Source organism: Trichoderma breve, chromosome 2 (genome assembly GCF_028502605.1).
Source record: "Trichoderma breve strain T069 chromosome 2, whole genome shotgun sequence".
In the NCBI taxonomy this organism is placed as follows: Eukaryota; Fungi; Ascomycota; class Sordariomycetes; order Hypocreales; family Hypocreaceae; genus Trichoderma; species Trichoderma breve.
The window spans coordinates 4,141,368-4,161,090 of record NC_079233.1 but is presented as its reverse complement, the minus strand read 5'-3'; the positions used below and the strand labels follow the sequence as shown (position 1 = coordinate 4,161,090).

The 19,723-nt window shown below is 49.9% G+C and overlaps 8 protein-coding genes across 8 annotated transcripts; 4 read left to right on the top strand and 4 right to left on the bottom strand.

Moving 5' to 3' along the window:
* Positions 1 to 788: 788 nt before the first annotated feature.
* Positions 789 to 1,309, bottom strand: T069G_03475 (membrane-associating domain-containing protein; the record flags this gene model as incomplete). The annotated part of the gene is made up of 2 exons (XM_056170685.1): positions 789 to 1,165; positions 1,231 to 1,309. The coding sequence occupies 2 exons, from the start codon at positions 1,307 to 1,309 to the stop codon at positions 789 to 791; spliced, it is 456 nt and encodes a 151-aa protein (XP_056031577.1).
* A 2,637-nt stretch (positions 1,310 to 3,946) lies between these two features.
* On the top strand, positions 3,947 to 5,919 carry T069G_03474 (fungal specific transcription factor domain-containing protein; the record flags this gene model as incomplete). Its single annotated transcript, XM_056170684.1, has 5 exons — positions 3,947 to 4,080; positions 4,144 to 4,872; positions 4,955 to 5,311; positions 5,413 to 5,726; positions 5,798 to 5,919. The coding sequence occupies 5 exons, from the start codon at positions 3,947 to 3,949 to the stop codon at positions 5,917 to 5,919; spliced, it is 1,656 nt and encodes a 551-aa protein (XP_056031576.1).
* Positions 5,920 to 6,505: 586 nt separating this feature from the next.
* On the top strand, positions 6,506 to 7,396 carry T069G_03473 (nmrA-like family domain-containing protein; the record flags this gene model as incomplete). Its single annotated transcript, XM_056170683.1, has 3 exons — positions 6,506 to 6,787; positions 6,851 to 7,244; positions 7,302 to 7,396. The coding sequence occupies 3 exons, from the start codon at positions 6,506 to 6,508 to the stop codon at positions 7,394 to 7,396; spliced, it is 771 nt and encodes a 256-aa protein (XP_056031575.1).
* A 240-nt stretch (positions 7,397 to 7,636) lies between these two features.
* Positions 7,637 to 9,075, bottom strand: T069G_03472 (uncharacterized protein; the record flags this gene model as incomplete). Its single annotated transcript, XM_056170682.1, has 2 exons — positions 7,637 to 8,805; positions 8,868 to 9,075. The coding sequence occupies 2 exons, from the start codon at positions 9,073 to 9,075 to the stop codon at positions 7,637 to 7,639; spliced, it is 1,377 nt and encodes a 458-aa protein (XP_056031574.1).
* A 2,251-nt stretch (positions 9,076 to 11,326) lies between these two features.
* T069G_03471 (pyridoxal-phosphate dependent enzyme domain-containing protein) lies at positions 11,327 to 13,517 on the bottom strand (the record flags this gene model as incomplete). Its single annotated transcript, XM_056170681.1, has 10 exons — positions 11,327 to 11,841; positions 11,898 to 12,061; positions 12,171 to 12,183; positions 12,243 to 12,498; positions 12,556 to 12,720; positions 12,772 to 12,812; positions 12,865 to 12,936; positions 12,990 to 13,203; positions 13,297 to 13,383; positions 13,443 to 13,517. The coding sequence occupies 10 exons, from the start codon at positions 13,515 to 13,517 to the stop codon at positions 11,327 to 11,329; spliced, it is 1,602 nt and encodes a 533-aa protein (XP_056031573.1).
* Positions 13,518 to 14,001: 484 nt separating this feature from the next.
* On the bottom strand, positions 14,002 to 15,779 carry T069G_03470 (fungal specific transcription factor domain-containing protein; the record flags this gene model as incomplete). Its single annotated transcript, XM_056170680.1, has 4 exons — positions 14,002 to 14,686; positions 14,752 to 15,047; positions 15,101 to 15,646; positions 15,708 to 15,779. 4 exons carry the CDS (start codon positions 15,777 to 15,779, stop codon positions 14,002 to 14,004), a joined length of 1,599 nt encoding a protein of 532 aa, XP_056031572.1.
* Positions 15,780 to 17,246: 1,467 nt separating this feature from the next.
* Positions 17,247 to 17,807, top strand: T069G_03469 (uncharacterized protein; the record flags this gene model as incomplete). Its single annotated transcript, XM_056170679.1, has 1 exon — positions 17,247 to 17,807. The coding sequence occupies one exon, from the start codon at positions 17,247 to 17,249 to the stop codon at positions 17,805 to 17,807; it is 561 nt and encodes a 186-aa protein (XP_056031571.1).
* A 638-nt stretch (positions 17,808 to 18,445) lies between these two features.
* On the top strand, positions 18,446 to 19,662 carry T069G_03468 (the record flags this gene model as incomplete). Its single annotated transcript, XM_056170678.1, has 2 exons — positions 18,446 to 19,027; positions 19,087 to 19,662. 2 exons carry the CDS (start codon positions 18,446 to 18,448, stop codon positions 19,660 to 19,662), a joined length of 1,158 nt encoding a protein of 385 aa, XP_056031570.1.
* Positions 19,663 to 19,723: the final 61 nt, after the last annotated feature.

The following is a 19,723-nucleotide window of genomic DNA, read 5'->3' as shown; positions in this document are numbered from 1 at the left end:
ACTGCAGTTGACCCAGAATCTGTCACTGATGGGGATCTCCTCTGCAGAAGCCCCCCATTCCATCAGCCGGCCCCATCTATTCTATTCAGACCCAAGCAAGGCCACTTATACAAGGCATTGATCATGCAAAGTTGGGCACACCGCCTGCCACGTGTTTGGCTGTCAATGCTGGTGCATCTCGTAAGCCCTCATTGCTGGCAACTTGAAATCACAGGGAGTAATGCCAAACAATGAAATGCCACCTTGTCCCGCTTGTTGGACGTGTCTCTTTTCTCTTTGTCAACGCCTTTGTTCCGTCACTCCGCTTGTGGGCCAAGACAACTGGTGGGGTCGGCACTCAGCAATTGCACAGACTTTTAATTCCCGGATGCAGGATTCTGCTCTCGTGGGTAGGGCAGCATACAGTCAATACCTGCGATGCGAACCCCAAGGACGCAGGGATGGACAATGCTGGTCTCAACTAGACTTTACACTGCATCTAGCACTTTAGCATTAAAACAGTCACCATTGGATGAGGATATTGAAACGAGACTCATATATTCATACTGTCGCTCTTTTTGGCCTTTGCTGGCTTAATCAATAGGCAGGTAGTGACATAAAATTCCGTAGCAAACCGTTGAACAAAAAAAGAAATCCTCATAAAGGTGTATTAGGGTATCATCACTCCAGTTCCAAAGCATTCAGCATCTTCGCATCGCATCGCATCATTGCCGCATTTCATCGACATCCATCTTCCCCTTCTTCCTCTTCTCCACCCCACCTGTTCCTATCGAGAAGGCTCAAAACTTCTAGACATTTGAGGGAGTCGTCTTATCAGCACGTGCGTGGCCCCTCAAGGTAGTCAAGCCCTCGAGAATCGTGAGGCCCAAGAATCCTGCCCACAAGAAGAATCCGAACGCGACTCCGGCCTGCGACGTCTGGCAAAAGGTGTTTCCGTGGCACGCGGGGACTCCAATAAAGGCAGCCATGGCGATCGCACCGGCAAACCAGAAGATAGTCGTAATGACCAAGAGGACAAACGCTACAAGAGCATGGTAGAAGCGAGCAACGTAAAGTGGCGTGACGGCCAGGTAGACGAGGATCAACAAGCTCCAGATGGAGTTGAACAGCATAAACGCATAGGTGGCGGGCGACGAATAACCAAAGCCAGAAGTGACATTAACAACTACAAGGAGAACTGTTAGTGGGGAGGACAGCAAGAAATGAATAGGTTTGTTAAGTTCAACTCACGATAGCCTGTGATGCCGAGCTCGATAATGACGAGGATGGCAAGCACGATGTGGATAATGGTAATCATTCCGAGAGCCATGTTGGGCAGTAGTTTAGGCAAACGGCCTTGTTCTGGTTATAAAAACGATGACTCTTTTCTGGGATGCCTTGTAATGCTCTTGATCACACAACTTTGCAGAGAGCCGCACAAATGTCTGAAGAAACCGATCAAACGCAGAGGGTGGGAGGAGAGAAGGGTTTTAATAACACCTGAGAAGCTGCCAGAACAAGGAGCTCTCCCACAGGCGAGTGGCGTCGAATTGGATGTTGAAAGCTGCGGAGCTAACTGTGAGGGTGTGTCGGCTAGAGGATGGCGTGTAATGACGGTCCAGTCACTGCAGAGCCCTTGGTGAAGGGGCCAGTTTCGGGCTAGTTAGGCTTGAATGCGTCTTGTCTCGTTTGGAGCGATTGTGACTGTTTCACGTTCACTTGTTGCAAAGAAATAATCACCAGAGTATAGTGTCAGAGTTTGGTGGGTGAAGGAGGATGAGAAGAGTTGAGAATGGATCAATAGACCAGACACGATACGAGCGAGGCACGAGAGGATTTAATACTTGTTACATGTTTGCAAACCAAGGCAACCGACGACTTACACACGATCTAAAGCAGCTGCTACCGTGCAAGTCAATCACAGCAACAAGACACTTCCATGGAATCGCTGCGTGATGTCATGCGATGTGGCTCGTCACTACGTCACCATGAACCCGGCAGCATTAACAAGAGACCCGGCAAGAACCAACGATGCGAACCGGTTAAGCGCCTGCTGCCCTGTTTCATCCATGCCGCGCCCAGGTATCTCCTAGGTACCAGACTAATCGCATCGTCTTTTCAGCTCCACTGCAGGCTAGCAGCAAAAACGGCAGATGATCAGACAGTACAGACTTGCACTTTCACACTGATGATGCAAGCAAGCTGCGAATCTAGCTTGGCTGGACCAGGGCCCTCTTTCACTGCCCTCAACCCTCAACAAAGAAAAAATCAGACAGAATGGTGGTCAATTTACACGCCTCCCCTTGATTGGGCCACAGTGGCTGAGCTATGCCATTTTTTCACAGCCCAAATGGCGTGGCCTGCCTACGTGCTGATGACGGCGCGTAGTGGCTGGTTTAGCCGCAATCCTGCATGGAATGCTACTGAGGACGATGATGACGGTGAGACTTCAATGATATGGAACCCTCTGATTCCAAACTTGAGCGAGAGCCATAAGACAAAGAGAAAAAAGGATGAAATTTTGACCGTGTCGGGAGCTAGTAATGCTGATGCTATTTTCAGAACCCGGCGACGCTCTTTGCGCTTCACATTCCTCCCGCTGAAGCAACGCCTGTTGCGCTCATGATTGGCCAGTCTGGCATCAGTTGTAAAACAATCAGTGTAGCCAAGCTAAAAATGTAGACTACAAGCCGACAGACAGGGGTCAGGACACCAGGAAGGGCGCGCGTATTCGGACTTGCTGATGCGCCATAGGCCAGGAATAATTAACTGCCACACAAACTGCAGAAAGCAGATGCTCAGCTGCCATTGATGACAGGAGCAGAATGCCGGTACGGTAGTTACAGCACCATCGCTGTGCTATCCCCGACGAGTTAGAAGCTCAACTGGAATCCACTCATCGAACCACCCAAACAAAGAATAGAGAAAGCGAGAGTATGGCCACTGCTTGTTTCGATTTGATTCGAGATTTTTGCAAAAAAAGAAATCATGAAACTCGATCCAGCCAGGGGTCGAACCTGGAACCTCTGCCACCGGAAAGCAACGCGCTGCCATTGCGCCACTAGACCAATTATATGGCTTCGCCTGAGTCCAAACCTCTTCTTGAGGGCGGCAGAATCTCAGTTCGTTGGCTGAGATTGAATCTCCCGATTGATGTCTTTGTTCAGCATGCAGCTCGCTGTGCGACAGACGCTGGTTTCTAGTCGAAACTGGCTAACTGATTGGCCAGAGTAGCAACATTGGACCAAGCTACAGCAACCCCGGTATTGTGAGGAATGACATGGAAATGTTAGAAAGAGCTCTATATGCTCTGAAAGACCAGAGCCTTCTTATGATTGTTCAGTTTTGCTATAAGTCATCATCTCACTTTGCTGTGCAAACCCACGTCCTTCTACAAAAGAATCCCAGGGAGCCCACGGGGAGAAAGATGCGCCGTCTTACATCTCCTGCTGCTATGCAGCAGTTGTCACGAGTGTCTTCTTACAGCAACTGCCAGTGAAGAAGCGCCTCGTATGTCTCTTCCACAGAGTCGGGTTCATTTCATGGCGGAATCAAACACTCTTTGTGTTTGGGCGGAATAGGGAGTTGACTTGAGATTTGTAAGCCAGGTATGCACTTCATAACTGAAACATCAAGCAGCTTTTGCAATGTGCTCATCATGCTCAGCTCATCCGCATCCCGGCTTCGAGTCTAGATTACATACTCATGTTGATTATGTGATTTGCATGGCAAGCGAATGGAGCCATCAATTGGCGGCCGACCGCGGCCGCCAACCAACTTGGCTCATATCCGCAAAAGTCCGCCTCATGGCTCCGGCGCCTTAAGTCCGATACAAGTTGCAGCTCCGTCAGTGGCCGTCTCAATGAGCCGTCCAATCCTAAACACATACTTGCACATATCATTCTAGCAGGCTCATTCTCCTCGTTTTCAAGGTTCAAAGTTACTAAATTCCCATAGATGTGCAGTTATGAGTTCTAATCTGCCCTCCCCTGAAAGTGCTGAAGGACCCACACGGGAACGGGCAGACAACGTCTGTCTCTCCTGTCGCCGTAAGAAGAAGAAGTGTGACAAGGCGCTACCGAAATGTCTACATTGCCAGCGGTAAGCGACTACACCTTTTTCTGATCTTTTGACAAGGTGGTGGGCCTAGACTCATACTTCTAGGTTACGTATACAATGTGTATACGAAGATGCCGCCGATAGCGTGCCGGTAATAGAAGAGTTCCGCCAGCTTAGGAAGAGACTCAAGCTATTCGAGGAGATGCTCGTCCCTGGCGCTTCCAGAGTGCCCAGGTCAACCCCCTCAGCCGCAGATCCGGACCCTCCCGAGGTAGAAAGTCAATTGGGACCAATTGAGTATGAAGCCGATTTCATCTCACGCCTAGACGCGCTTGCCTCCAAATTGAATGTTGGTGAAGAGGTCTATCAGCTTCTCCAGTCACATCCAGGGGAGATATACAGAGCATTAAGCCTTTACTTTGACAATGTCCACAAATGGATACCCATCATGTCGCAAAAGCTGTTTTATAGCAAGATGACAGACTTTAGCAAAACGAAACGCCCAGATTTTGCCATTCTATTGCTCAGCATCCTCTTGTCGATCCACTGCCCTGCAACTGGCACGGCACCAGAACCATTGTACAAGGCAACACGGTCCATATTTTGGAGTGTAAACGCAACCATAGATGCATCTTTGGAAATGATACAAGCCGGATTGCTCTTGTCTTGCTATGAGTACGGGTTCGGCATGTATAAAGAATGCTACAAAACCATTGGCACATGCGCACGAATGGGTCATTGGATGGACCTGCAAGATGAGAAGCCGCCGTCGGACCATCTTCGATATAGCGATGAATGGATCAGAGTAGCCGAGCGATGCAACGTTTGGTGGGCGTTAGTTATACGTGACAGGTGTGAATCCCGGATTGATTATCCATGACTTTGATCGAGCACTAACTGATGCGCTTACATGCAGGTCAACCATGTTGCACGATGCCACGTTCTCCAAGCCGTTTGCAATCCACCAGGCTTCAATGTCGCAGCACCTTCCCTTTGAAGCCTTTGATCTTGATCCTTCATACTCTCGCCTTGGTGACGCCGTTCTTACCCAGGATGAAGAGCCCGGTGTATTTGGCTATCAGGCAAAAGCGTGGTGTTTGTTTGACAGGACGGTGTCTTTTCGCCATAGTATAGCGACCGCTCATGCACCAGAGCATCTAGGAGATGAGAAATATCAGTTGGATATTGAACTTCAGCAACTTATGAGAATACTTGTTGAGCGGTCCGGCGGTGCCATGTGTGGATATTGTGAGCCATCCGCCATAACGCTCGTGTAAGTCACTTGTTTCAACGTCATCGTGGTGATAAACAACAAAAGAGGAAAAGATGAATGCTAACCTACCCCTGTCAAAGTTCACTTCTCCTTTTACACAGTCGACACCCACCCCTCACAGCGGACGATCTATGCAAAGGCGATATTAAAGGTTTCCCACCATCATGTCGCGTCGCCTCCGCATTAGTAGTCAAGACAATTGTCCGCATGGTTGTCGATGTGGCGGACACGATTAATAACCATTACCGTAAGATTAATATAATATCGTTTCCGCCGACGTATTGCCACGTCATTTATCGAGCTACCTTAGAGCTGATTTCTTTCCGCGACGACATGGACGAGGCGGAGTGGACGGCGGCGCTTGAAACACTCCGGGAGGCTACTTGGAATTATGGCAGGAGATGGCAAGCTGCAGGTAAGTTATCTTTCATGAATGGTGGTATAGAAAGCAACACATGACTAATTACTTACCCTACCTTGTTACAGCAAAACACCTTCAGGCCGTGGATAATGTGCTTTCGGATCTCATGTCTGATTCGCCATCCACGTTTAACTACTTTCAACCAATTCAAAACGATCCTTGTTTGGTCGCATTACTGTCTAAATAATGCTCATCTTACTCTATTTTGTATTATATAGTTATAAATTTCAAAGGCATACGATATGACTCGGATAGAAGAAGGAAATGAAAAAGGATGTAATATAATATAATTGTACCCTCTTTAGAACCGAACAACAGCTAAGCTTTATAACTCTAGAATTCCTGTAATCAACAATTCTTTGATTATCTATTCGTCTTAGTCTCCGCTCTCTTCTAAGATCAATGTCTCCACCGGCGGAGTTGCTAGTCAGCGAACTGGGGCCGGGAACAGCAAACCCAGATGAGAAGCGCGGCCGCCGTCGGCCGCGACGAATCAGAACAGGGGGGCTGAACTTCATTGCAACTTGATGCGGACACGGCAAGATGAATAGTGGCAAAACAACAATTTGATGACCTTTGCAAGTTTTGATTATTGATTGAGACATTTGTAACAAATGGATACGTTTGAATAGTAAGGGGGTGATGGAGTATCAGATGTATATAAATGTGCTTGTTCTTCTCGTCAAAACACGAAGACATTCATCACACTCACAGCTCAACAATCCATTCTATTCTTTCAAGTAACAAATTGAATCTAACTACCTTTCATCAAAATGGTTACTGTCGCAATTGCTGGAGGAGGCTCAGCCATCGCCTCCAACATCATCAACGCCATCCTCGCAACCAAGAAGCACCAACTCGTCATCCTTTCTCGCTCTCCACGCCCCGAGCTCGAAGCCCAAGGCGCCATCGTCAAAGTCGTCGACTATGATTCCCACGAGCAACTCACCAACGCTCTCCGAGGAGTCCACACTGTTCTCAGCTGCATCTGGACTTACGGCCCAACCGTTGGCACCTTGCAAATCGCTCTCCTAGAAGCGGCCAAGGAAGCCAAAGTAAAGCGCTTCGTGCCGTCGGAATGGTCCATTCCCGCATACGACCGAGTCGCCTATTACAAGGCCAAGGAACCTGTCTGGGAGGCGGTAAAGAAGTCTGGATTGGAGTACACGCGCTTCATCAACGGTCTGTGGATGAACGTCTGGGCCCCTGGCGCGCCGCGAGACGAAGAAGTTGCCCGAGCCGGATACAAGGGCCCGGCCTTCTTGCTCGATATCAACAGCGGCAGCATCACCATTCCCGGAGACGGTAACGGCATAATCAGCGTGACCGATATGCGAGACGTTGGCAAGTACGCTGCTGCGGCGCTGGATTTCGAAAAGTGGGATGAGGACAGTGTGATTGTGGGCGACAAGGTTACCATCAATGAACTCGTTGAGAAGATTGAAAAGATTACGGGAAAGAAGCTCGACAAGTCATATGTCTCGCTGGATGCTATTGATGCGGTGATTGCTGGTAACCCGGATCCGGGGACGCTAATGATCCATGAGTTCTTCAAGATCATTGCTCTAGGAGAGTATGATCTGACGCCTAATGTCAACGAGAGGGTTCCGGAGGTGAAGCCACTCAAGGTTGATGAGTTTTTGGCAACGCATTGGACTGCGTGAAGGGAGTGGATTTGATTAAATAGAAGTTAATCATCTAAATCATGTATAGCACTTGCATTATAGCAGACGCTTTGATATTAGTAAATAAAGACAATTGTTCCAAAATTAAGTGAATTCTTTCAAGTTATAATCCTTGTTTCCTATAAACAAACTACCCTTTTTGCAAATGAAGTACATAATAACCACCCTTGATCAACTTGATATCCAAACATGTATACAAATCTGTATAGCAACCCATATTTACACAACCAAACAAGCCTTCCACAGAGTCGTCGACTTGTTAAAGAGGGAAGTCTTGTTAGGCTGATCAGTAGCTCCGCCAAATCCTCCAAACACATCCAGCTCAGCACTAACATCAACCTCAACACCAACCTCAGCAATGCCAGTGTTGGCACCGCACTGAGCAGTACCAGCAGAAGTAGCCTGGCCAGCAAAATCGGCCTTCAGGACGGGAGCCTGGAGAGCAAGTCCTCCGACGAGACCCTCGCCGAGGAAGGTAGCCGCAAGCTGCAGGGTGAAGACGGGGGCAACCTGTGCCGAGACGGACACTTCGCCGCTCAGGGAGAGACCGGTGGCCGAGATGGTCGGCTGGATGTTTGCGCCCTGGCCGAGGGTGAAGCCGGAGCCGTCGGGGAGACTGGCGGTGGCGCCGACGGTGGCCGTGGCAGAGGCGCTGAAGCCGGAGATGCTGGCGTCGGCCACGATGGTGAGCTGAGGGCCAATGTCGACGACGTCGGCGATGGAGAAGCCGGCCAGGGGCACCGTGGCGATGGGGATGTTGGTGGACAGCGGCGAGCTGATGCTGCCGCCGGCAGTGACGCTGACCTCGACGGTGGCACCGAGGTTGCCCGAGGTGGTGAGCGAGGCCTCGAAGCCGTTGGACAGCGACAGCGTGATATCGGCGTTGAGGGTGCCCTGAGTCTTGCAGTTGGAGCACGCAATAGCCAGGTTAACACCATCAATAGTAGTGCTGTAGATGGGCTGCGAGAAGTCATGTCCAATGTCGATGCTCACGTCCTTGCCGATATCCCTAGCAGTGTTTCCAGCAGCGGGCACGCCCGAGATGCGGATGCTGGCGTCCTCGGCAAAGTCCCTCCAGTGAGCCTTTGTGGCAGCCAATTGGGCCGTGTTGGCGGTGCTGTCGTATGTGATGGACTCGACGGAGAAGGGCTGGCGGCCCTTGTCGCCGGCGCAGGCCTCGTCGTCGGCAACGTAGATGATGGTGTTGCTGGCGGCCTGGTTGACCCACTTCCACGCAGCCTGGGCGGCCTGCAGGGAAGAGGCGCTGCCAAACTTGATGGTGATGTCTTCGGTGGAGCAGTCGACGGACTGGACGACGTCCTGGAAGTTGGGGGCGCTGAGGAGACGGAAGTTCTTGGAGGCCTGGAGAGTCATGTTTGCCTGGATGCCTGATGAGGAGGGTTAGAACACTGGTTTAGCTGTCATAAGATGGGGTCATTCTTATACGAACCTTGGTCATCGTGAGTCCAGATGAAGCTGTCCTGGCTTGCCAGAGCCAGATTCGAGCCATCACCACTGGCGGGGGCAGCAGGAGTCAACAGGATCTTGTTGGCCACAGCTGGTGTGGCAGCATCCTTCTTCAAGAGCACCGGGCTCGCAGAAGCAAAGTTGGTCAAGGCCAACAAAAGGCCGGCCGAAGCAGCACTCTTGACAAACATGATGAATTGGGGGGGTTTTTTTTTGTCCTTCACAACAGGATGTTATAATTCAAGAAAAACGAGAGACTCAACAACGAGGTCCTAGGCTTGCAAGAAACACTTAGATCGAATAGACAATCAACCGCTGGCTTGGGAATTCCATCAACAACACAGAGTGAGGCCATCGTCATTCTAATATACTTCGCGATACGTCAATGGATGGAGACGCCGAGAAAGGCAATCCTAACTCGGCTGCCTTCAATGCCGTGAAAGTAAAGGGTCTTCCCAGGACTGGAGCCGCCTGTCAGCAAGGCCCCCGACTGAAACAACCACCTGCCTTTACGGAACCATCCGAAACCCACGCGCGGACAAGGGGTGCCACATCCCAAACATGCGATGATCCTCGCGAATAGTATCCTTGGGTTCTAGAAGTAAACAGGCCAAGCCTTTAGCAACTTTACTCACTGACTCTTTTTCTGCTTCAGCTTCATGTCCTTTTTTTTGTTTCAATCTTTTTTTATTGTTTTTGGGTTATCGTCGTGCACAGCCTCCCGCGGCATCCCCGTGGAACAAGTCCCCGTACTAGCGTTTCGCCATGATTGTTGTTTACTCGTCTGGCTAAGCTTAATCAGTTAGGTTGCAGATTGCAGCATCGTCTTTCTGAGAAGGTGTATTGGCCCATGTGGGGAGATGGGAAGAGTGCTAAAATCGGGCAAAGCGGGTTGAACTGTGAAGGAATATCCACCACTCGGTGAAGACACACACACACACACACGCAGCACACGCGATGAGCTACTTTTGTTCTCTTGGCTAGAAACCTTCTTTGTTCGTCTTTATTCGGCTGCCTATAAAGATCAATTCGAGACCCACGTTCTGAGAGTAACATCCGGTACGGACGGCAAACTGGGCCATGGGGGGGAGGGGAAGAAGAAGAAGAACTTGGACCATGCGAAGAACCTCGCAATGACACATACCGGGGGGGCCGGGGATGGCACCGACTGATTGCGACCTTTGTGGAGGTGAGGGATCGCCGCATTGAGGCTCATCAAACTAATCGAGACGCGCCTTCGGCTTGGCTGAATCGCATGTGAAATCTAGGTTCAGGACCCCCCCTGTCTCGGCCAAAACTGCACATGCCTATTCTTTTATCTCCTTCTGCCTTGCATGGCGCCATTTTGGATGCCGGATGCCGGCCCCACTTCTGGGGGACCCCGGCTCCGAATGCATCCCGGCCATCGGCAATTTAACAAAATGGCCGTTAGGCGAATAATCGCAATCGATGCAGCGATTTTGCTGATTCTGAGCTAATATTATGATTAGGAGAGTCGTTTAGGTGCTTATCAAGCGGCGGCGCTCTGCAAATCGTCTGATATATTGTCCGTATCGATTGAAGAGCTACGGAGTAATGGCTCAGCAAGGTTTCTGAACTATACGGAATATCTCCACTACAGGCAAGTTAACACCAATAGCCAGAATCCAGTATATAATTTATTCATCTGAAATTATTACCGCAGGAGGGGAGAGCCCTACGGTATCCTATTCGTGGAAGTACTCCCCATCCTAACTTCAACTGGCACCGAACCATCTCCACACATCCAGGTGACGACATCAGACAGGATATGCCCTTCGATACTACTAGCAAGGTTCACTATACAAAGCAATAACAATACACATCATGCATAGATTTGGCAAGATAAACGCGCGTTGCTTCCGAAAGAGGTTTGCACAATACGAGCCCCCATGCAAATGCGGAGCCCTCTAGAAGCCATGTAATTGCCAATTGCGGAATGTCAACACAAAATGGCATGTGGGATGCGCCGTACTCTTCTAGAATGGGGTCGGAATAGCCTTGTCGTGTTGGGACTAAACCGGCCGATTATCCATCTTTAGACTCGAGATTGCAACTTCAGATAGTCCCTCAGTTTACTCGTATTGCCTTAGGCTGATTAGCAATATCGACACATTATTGCGCGCCTTTTTTCGAGATGGACTTATAGAATCGAGAAGTTGGAGAATGATATCATGTCCGAATGTTACGCCACAATCATTCAGGCATCTAGGCAACTTCTCTTGATTATGAAAGATCCTGGTATACTTCTAAAAATGCTACCTGACTTGTATCTCATTCGCCCATTTACGAGCAAAACCTCAAACTGTGCATGGGGTTTCTAACTGCTTCAATGGGCAATGACACTTTTTTTTGGCTACCAATTCAATCTATCCATGATTATATAATGCAATTCAAACTTTTTCGTGTATCCAGCCAACCAGTCTAGTTGCTCTCAGTCTTGAGATCCTCCTCCACTTGAGCCTTGACGACCTCGCGGACCTTCTCCCATGAATTCTCCACAAGCGTCACGCGCCTCTCCATTGTAGTGAAAGCCTTGAACTCTTCAGGAAGTACTTGCTCCTCAAAGTTGAACCCAGGCTCCTCGCCCAGCGCCGTCGTGACGACGCCGGAGAATTTGGCGGGGTGGGCAGTTGAGAGCGAGATGTGGTGTGTTGCCGGTCCGGCGCGAGCAATGGATCTTTCTGATGCCGTGACTCCCACAGCCGAGTGAGGATCCAGGACGTACTTGGTCTTCCCGTAGCAGGACTTGATCGTCTCCACAGTCTCCGCATCGCTTACGCGCTCGCTCTCAAAGGTTCGGCGGCCGTTTTCCAAGATCTCGTCATGGACCGGCCCGAAGCCCCCAGTCGTTTTCAGGGATTTATACCAGGCAGAGACTTCCTGTCCGGCCTGCTTCCTGTTAAACTCCTCATCCATGCCAACCGTCGCGGCAAAGTCTAGAGGTGAGTTAGTTGTGAATGAGGAAACTGGACACGGGACAAAAAAAAAATACCTCTTGCAAGGAACCACATTAGTCTCTCAAAGTTGCTGGAGACCAGGATATCCATGGCTGGGCTCATGGTTTCCTTGCAGTTTTCGGCCTTGGAGCCGTTCTCGTCTTGAACACCACTCTTCTCATATCTGCCAGTCATCCAGAATCGGTGCAAGATATCGTTCCTATGGTGATGGTGGTTAGCAAATACTCCTCCACCTGCTAAGCACTCTTCTTTGTGAACAATTTGACCACTGGGTGGTTGTTGCAATCATGGGACTCCTTGCTACTTACTCATTCGTTGCCACTGATTAATGAGTTAGCCATGGTTTCACATATTGCAACTGTAACTGGAGCAAAACTTACCAACAAGCTTAGCCACGGGAAGACCCATCTGCTTGGCAAAGTATCCCGCCAGAATGTTGCCAAAGTTTCCTGTGGGGGTTACGAATCTGACCTTGTCTCCAACCTGGAAAGAAGAAGACTGTCTGGCAAGTGAAAAGTACGAGTGGAAGTAGTAGACGATTTGAGCGAGGATTCTGGAAAAGTTGATCGAGTTGACAGCGCCGAGCTGCAAAGCTTCGTTGGAATCGGGGTCACCGAACATGGCCTTGACGATATCCTATATGCCATCATCAGTGAGTTGAGTCGCTCTCGGATTGTCGCTAGTTCAGCCAACCTGGCAGTCGTCAAAAGTTCCCTCAATGGCGAGGTTGTGAACGTTTGCATCCAGGCAAGTCGTCATCTGGGCCTCTTGGATGGGGCTGATGCGGCCCTTGGGGTGCAGGATGAAGACTGAGACATCCTTCTTGCCCTTGAGGCCCTCAATGGCGGCAGATCCAGTCTATGAGGTGTTAGAACATCGTTTGCTGATATGTATGGGATAAAAGCTTACATCACCACTTGTTGCGCCCACAACAGTCAAATGATGCCTCTCTGCTGGCCAGTTAGCATCCGACTAGAGCTTATCGACATATAGGAAGCCCACCTTTTCCGATCTTTCCCTGGTTCTTTCGGACAAGGAAGTATTCAAACAGATTTCCCAAGAATTGCAAAGCACCTTATAAACTGTCAGATTGGTGATGTCACCACAATCGTCCATGTAGAACCCACAGTCTTTGAAAGAATAGCTCGGGCCGTGGAACAGCTCAAGAAGGTATAGGTTGTCTTCTAGGTGAGTCAAGGGAGCTACATTCTCGTCGCGAAAGGTAGAGTAGCTTCGGTCGATGATGGCTTTCAGGTCGTCGGCGGGGATCTCGGATCTCGAAATGTAGAGGCTGAGGATCTCAAAGGCCAGCTCCGCATAGGAGAGGTCTTTCCAGTTGCGCTGCAGCCAGTCTTAGCCATTGGTCCATGCAGATGCAATAAAACGGCAGAAGCCATCCATGCGACAACATAAATTCGAATGCTGCATACGTACCCAGTTCTCAGCAGTGGGAATCTGATGCGGCAAGAAGAGACCTCCGTCAGCGGCGAGTCCCTTGAGGACAACGGTCTCGAAGGAGAGCTGCAAAGAGTCAGCAGGTGGCCACGGGCATCGCCCAGTGAAGAAAAAAGAAGACAAACATCGTAATCGCCGCCTCTGGTCGAGAGATAGACTTGCGACTCGCTGTGAGTCTTGTCCTGTGTGCTGTTGGCCATTTTGTCGCAGTTGCACGTTGTTGTTTGTCTTGGTGATGCCCCTCCGATCTGCAATCTGTGGTGGGTAGGTTTTGAAGTCAGCCGCCGGAGGATCAATTTGGCCGGCCGAAACCGGAAAGCCTCTGAACAGTCAGAGGCAAATGCGCTATACACGTGGTAACGCCGCCTGTGCCAAGGACGAATGAGGATCGGTGTCCAGTTATTATTGGAGATATTGACGACATATAAATAATAACTTCGAATGTGTATCCATGTGCGCATTAAATTGGTGATTCACCCTAAAAGTTACCTGTATGCCCCCTCGTCGAATTAACTTGGACAAAATGCATGTATCTATATGTACTCCATCTATATCACCCCGGCCCTCTTCTAAAGGACAAGCCAAAATTTAAAACAGCCTGAATCCTTAAAAAAAGAAGAAGAGGAAAAAGGTAAAAATAAAAGTAAAAATGGAAGAATTAAGCTCGCCAGCTGAAGTAAGAAATCATGATAAGGGCTCCTGGTCATTAAAAGTAAGAACAAGGTCGCTGGCTTGGACAAACTCTGTCGCCGCAGTGGGCATCAGAGGCACCATGAGTGCTCCCTGCATCGATGTCTCTTCAAACACCTCCAGCCCATTCTCATCCCCATCAGGCGTCTCTTTAAGACCAAATATTTCCCAAACATAGCTCAGCTCTGTTGCGATAGCAGTCGCCACAGCGAACCCGCTGCCAATCCTAGATATCAGCTTGCTTATCCAATCTCGCTGCCACTGTGTTCTAGATCTAGCTCCAGCTATCCGCAATGGAAACAAGAATAACAGCGGCGAGAGATTAGTTGTGTCGAGAGCCAAGCTAGAGAGCCCAAGTATTGTGTTTGTATGCGATTGGACAGCTTGTTCATCCAGTGTGGGCGATATGAGGCCAAGCTGGTGCCAATGAGTGAGTTCATAGTCGAATATGCCCGACAAGTAGATACTGATGGCAGCAAAGAATATCCTCGAAAGTAGCATGCTAGCATCTCCATCATCAGAAAGGTAGGTGGCTGATTTAGCTCCAGGCTGCGCGTATGATGCATACCAGCTACCGAGAGCTTCTCTAAGAGTAACGGCGTCGGAGCATATCGAGTGAGCTTCTGGAGTGGGCTCCTCATCGGGGCATTCTTCTTGTATTTCAATAAACTTGGCCGTTCTATAACATGATAAGTAAACGAAGCAGCATGACTATCAATATGCAGTGTTACAAAGAGTACTCACCGAACTCGCAGATTAGATATCATGACCATGATATCCAGTAAAGAATCCAAGGGATGCCATTCATCTCCGTGCTCGCCAGTCCACATCCGCCTAGAAAGATCCATCCATTCAGGTTGTGTGAGAAATGTTGATTCATTCCCCAGGATAGTACGCGATACTTCGAAGATGCGTGCTTGGACAAAAAACTTTCGGCTAGGGCCAGCTCGACACTTGGCCGGGCCGCTGGCTTCAAGGGCTTTTGCTGTGCCATGGGTCATGTGCTGCTGCCATCCATCACCAGTTTCGTCATTAATCAACTGACCGGGGTTAGTCTCTTTGTGAATTTGGCAAGAATAAAGTTGATACTCACTTCGAACAGGCCAAGGAATAGTGTTGTCCATAGCACTGTATCATATAGGCTATCGTCACCTTTCCTTGGGCTATTGATGGAATCGCGTAGCCCTATGATGGACTTTGAGTAGTATTCTAGTGCAGTTGCCAAACATTCATTCCGCGGGGGAACGTCTGAAGCATTCAGCTTGACTGCTTGGATCGCACCGAGCGACAGCATGGCATCCATAAGATATGAGTTGGAATGAAGGCCGGAGAGCTGCTTCACCTCATCGACCAATGAACGTTCCTTTCCAGTAAAGTTATTCCGGCCAATGAAAATGTCAAAGTAGTACAGAAATGGCAGGTTGTTGTCTAAAATTCGTGACGGAGAAGAAACAGCGGATCCTCCGTTACTTGACGATGTCTGTTTCCGCCTCTCTTGATTAGGTGACTTGAAGGTTGCTGGAGTCTTTTGCTTCCCTCGATCAACCAGAATAATTCGTGTGTTGTCTTTTTGAGTGGTTCCAAATACGCAAGCAATACGCCGGCGCTCGCAATGGCTGCAAGGCATCTGGCCAGAACACTAACACACACATGTATTAGCATGCATCTGTGAGTTCACGGTAGACTCTTTTACATCTCACCTTGAGGTGGCTGGTTGAACATGCTTGGCAGCGGGACCGCTTCTTGCGGCCATCAAAGGGCCCGACAAACATGCTGGTTAGATGAACGGATGAATACGAGCTAAGTAAAATTGAGAACTGGCTCTGGTCTCTAGTATCTGGGCGATGATAGAAGGATATTTTGGTCTTGTTAATGTATTGACAAAGGTGTGTGGTGTCTTTGCATGTCCTACCCTTGACCTAGGCGTTGGGCCTCTTACGGGTAGGGGGCGCCTGATTTGGACTGCACAAAGTGTGTTCAGACGCTGAAATGATAACAGTGAATATGGCTTCTTCTCCTGATGTTGGACCCCTTATCCGATCGGATGGGAGCTCAAACGGGTTTGCCAAAGGTGAAATCAACCTACCGTCCGCCCTTGCTGAGGCGGGTCTACGTCTACAGTGGCTGCTTTTGGCCTCGCCGGGGTGAGTCAGCGCTCTCGGTGAAGCCCGATCGAGTTGACCATGGCAGACAAAATCCCGAATAAACTAAAAACCTATGATGCATATGGAATATTCATTCATCCCTCTCTCTGTCGTTATTTCATACTGTCTAAGTGAACTGCCTCAAGCCAGCCAGGCAGAGTACATAGGATGACAGACATGAAGATGGATCGGATCTTGACCCCGGGCAATCGCAAGTTGCACATTTCCGAGGCAAGACGGATTCCATCTGAAGGGGTAAGAATACATACAAGAGAAGAGTAATGAGACTCAAAGATTGAGCAATGAATAGCAATGGATGCTCTTGTCTGAGAAACACGGGTGCTGACGGCCTTTTGAATCAGCTCCTCTTTGCCAAGGAAGAGGAGCAGTCATTGGAAGTCTGGTACTCGTATTAACAGGATCTACAGGTGTTACTATGAGGGGGTCGCACCCTTGCTCAGTTAGCATGCAACCTTGGTGCTAAGATCCCCTCTGTGCCGTCTTCCCCTAGCGCATTTGCCGTGCTGTAATGCTCCGGAGCTCATGGAGTGTGTATGCCGATAATTGCCACAGCTATTGAGCACCACTTTGGTGCTTCCACATTTCAGGTAATCAGGACATCTAAAACACAGCAAAAAGTAAATTATTTGTCCCTGTATACCTTGGTATAAATTAGACAAAAATGAGCTGTATTCCTCGTCTGATATTAAGTTAGATTAGGTACATAGACCAAAAGTGCATGCACGCACACAGACACACACTTTTGTCCAGACTAACCTGAGGCCTACAGAGGAGCTACCCCACCTTTTGGCTGCGGGAGCTGCATCACGTGGCTGCCTTGGATGCTTCGCTTCGTAAACAAGAAAAGCGACACGGATCGCGTCTTTTGGTCTCCATTTCCATGCCTCCAGACTCCGCACCTGTGGTATAATCGTCATTGCATCCTCCCGCTCGCTTTGCTGCCTCTTTTGTCTTGTCTTGTCCCGGCCTGTCCTCTCTTGCCCTGCCTTGCCCAACCTGACCTGTCTTGAACTGTGCTGCTGCCATTGAGTCCTTCAAATCATTCACAGCTGTCCATCTGTCTGTCTGCCTGCCATGTCCTCTCTGATCGGGCAGACGTTTCTCTCCTTTGAGGAAGCCTACGATGCCATCCAGCGGGCAGAATATTCGCACGGCTTCATCACCATCAAGGAGCGGGTCAATCGCCGCAATGGCGTCGTCGTGCGTGGTGAAGTGCGGTGCCGGCACAGCGGCATCTATCGCCAATACCACCTGAGCCGCAACAAGTACATCACCTCGACTCGAAAGACCGACTGTCCTTTCTTCTTCATCGTCGCTCGGCGCACCCGAATGGCCGACTACATCATCTCTGCGCGGTCGAGCCAGCACAACCATGAGCCCGCCAGCATGGAGGACCTGCAGAACAAGGTGCCCCGTCCCTTTGGCATTCAGGACCTGTTCCAGATGGTGGAAACTCGCCTGGCCGCCGAGGGAGCATCGACGAGTACCATTGCTCGTGACATTTGCAACGAACGCCCCTCGGTCAACATCTCCGAGGCTGACATCTTCTTCATCCAACGTAAACTGCGCGAAGGCCAATTCTACGCCTCCACTGAAGCCTTTATCAATAATAATAAGCCCCCCAAGAAGAACTGAGGTGGAACGAGCACGCACTGTTCTGTTCTGTTTCTTGATTGATTAACCGCTAGTGGGGGTGCCTGTGCCTGCTTAACGCAGACAAGGTCATTGATGATAGCGTGTGTGCGCATAATGCCCCCTTCTTACGAGATGAGATACTCCATCCTGCTAGTGCGGATCTACCATCGACCTCATCATCATGCTTTACCCAAAACGGCAATCATATCGCGACGCCATGGCGAGTCGATTCGCGGCAGCAAATTCGCCCTCAGCCGCACTTGGCAGCTTTCGGGCTGCAATCATGCCCTTTCCAATATACTTATATAGGGGAAGGAGATGCCTACGTACTCATCTCGCGTCGTACAGTCGCAACCCCATCAGGCTCAAACTGTTTCGTCGTCATTGGCTTCGTGCCATCATATACTATTTGGGTTTGGCTTTTGGGGACTTACACGGCTGTGGTCATTGAACGAGGCTGTGAGGTGCCTCCACACGATATTCAGAGGGGCCTCAGATGAGTTTATAAAGAAACAACATCAACCCTCTAGTTATTCAAAACTACTATCAATTCAGTTCAATTCGCTCCACAATTTTCCATCTTTGTGTACTCCCACTTCGACTTTATTCCATCATCTTCACCACTTGCTACCGACACCATGCGCTTCATCGGATCAATTTGCCTACTTCTATCCGTCACCAGGGCTGTCCTCGTCCCTGGCCCAACTGGTCCCTATGCCGTTGCCATGAAGGAGCTGCCTCTGACGGATACAAGCCGGCATGATCCCTTAGATCCGACGGGCAAGTCCAAGAGCCGCCGTCTTTTGGTCTCGCTCTACCTCCCGGTCGACAAATCCAGACGATCCTGCCCTGCTGTAACTGTTCCGTACATGACTCCTCCAGTCGCCGCTAGCTACGGGCAACAGGCCACTCAGGTTGGTCTGCCGGATACTCTCTATCAGCCGTTTCAGATGGAGTTTTGCGACCTGAAGAAGCTCTCCCCTTGCGGCCAGGCTTCCAACAAGAACAAGAAATATCCTCTCATCCTCTTTGAGCCTGGTCTCGAGGAGTCGCGACTCATTTACAGTGCTATGGCTCGGTCCCTGGCCAGCCACGGCTATGTTGTCGTCAGCGTCGACCACCCGTTTGAAGCACCCGCCATCCAGTACCCAGACGGGACCATCATCGAGGGCATCGACTTTGACCCCTCTGATCCTAAGGTTCTCCCAAAGCTTATGAAGGTAACCCGCACCCTTTTCGTACTCCATATATAGAAATTATCGTGTACTGACAATCATAGGTGCGCACCGACGACATTACCTTCATCATCAACCAGCTCGAGAACCAAAAAGTCATGAAGCCCGTGCTCGCAGACTTCCCCGGCACCATCAATTACAAGCAGCTCGCCATCTGGGGCCACTCCTTTGGCGGTGCCACCTCTGCAAATGTCATCAACGTTGACAAGCGCGTCATCGGCGGCCTTGACCTTGACGGCATGGTGACGGACCCTGTCCTGAGCAACAACGTCGCCAAACCTTTCGTCTTGGTCGGACACGAGGGCCACGATGCCGAGGATCCGTCGTGGAACCAGTTCTGGCCTCGTCTCAAGGGCAAGCGCATGGAGCTTTCCATTGCCAACACCCAGCACGGAGCGTTCAAGGATGACTTGATGCTTGTTAGTGCTTTGAATCTTCCGGTCGCGGCTAAGGAGGCTATTGCGCAGGTTTTGGGAAGCATTGACCCGCACCAGCTTGATAAGGATCTGAATGGCATCTTGATGGCGTATTTTGATCTGCTCTTCCATGGCAAGAAGCAGTCTTTGAAGGCTATTCCTCATAACTTTGCCAATGTTACTATTCTGCGGGGCAACATTTAGGGGGACATGGATGGGATGGGAGGTGGCGCACTAAGACGGATTGCATCTTGACATCTCTTTT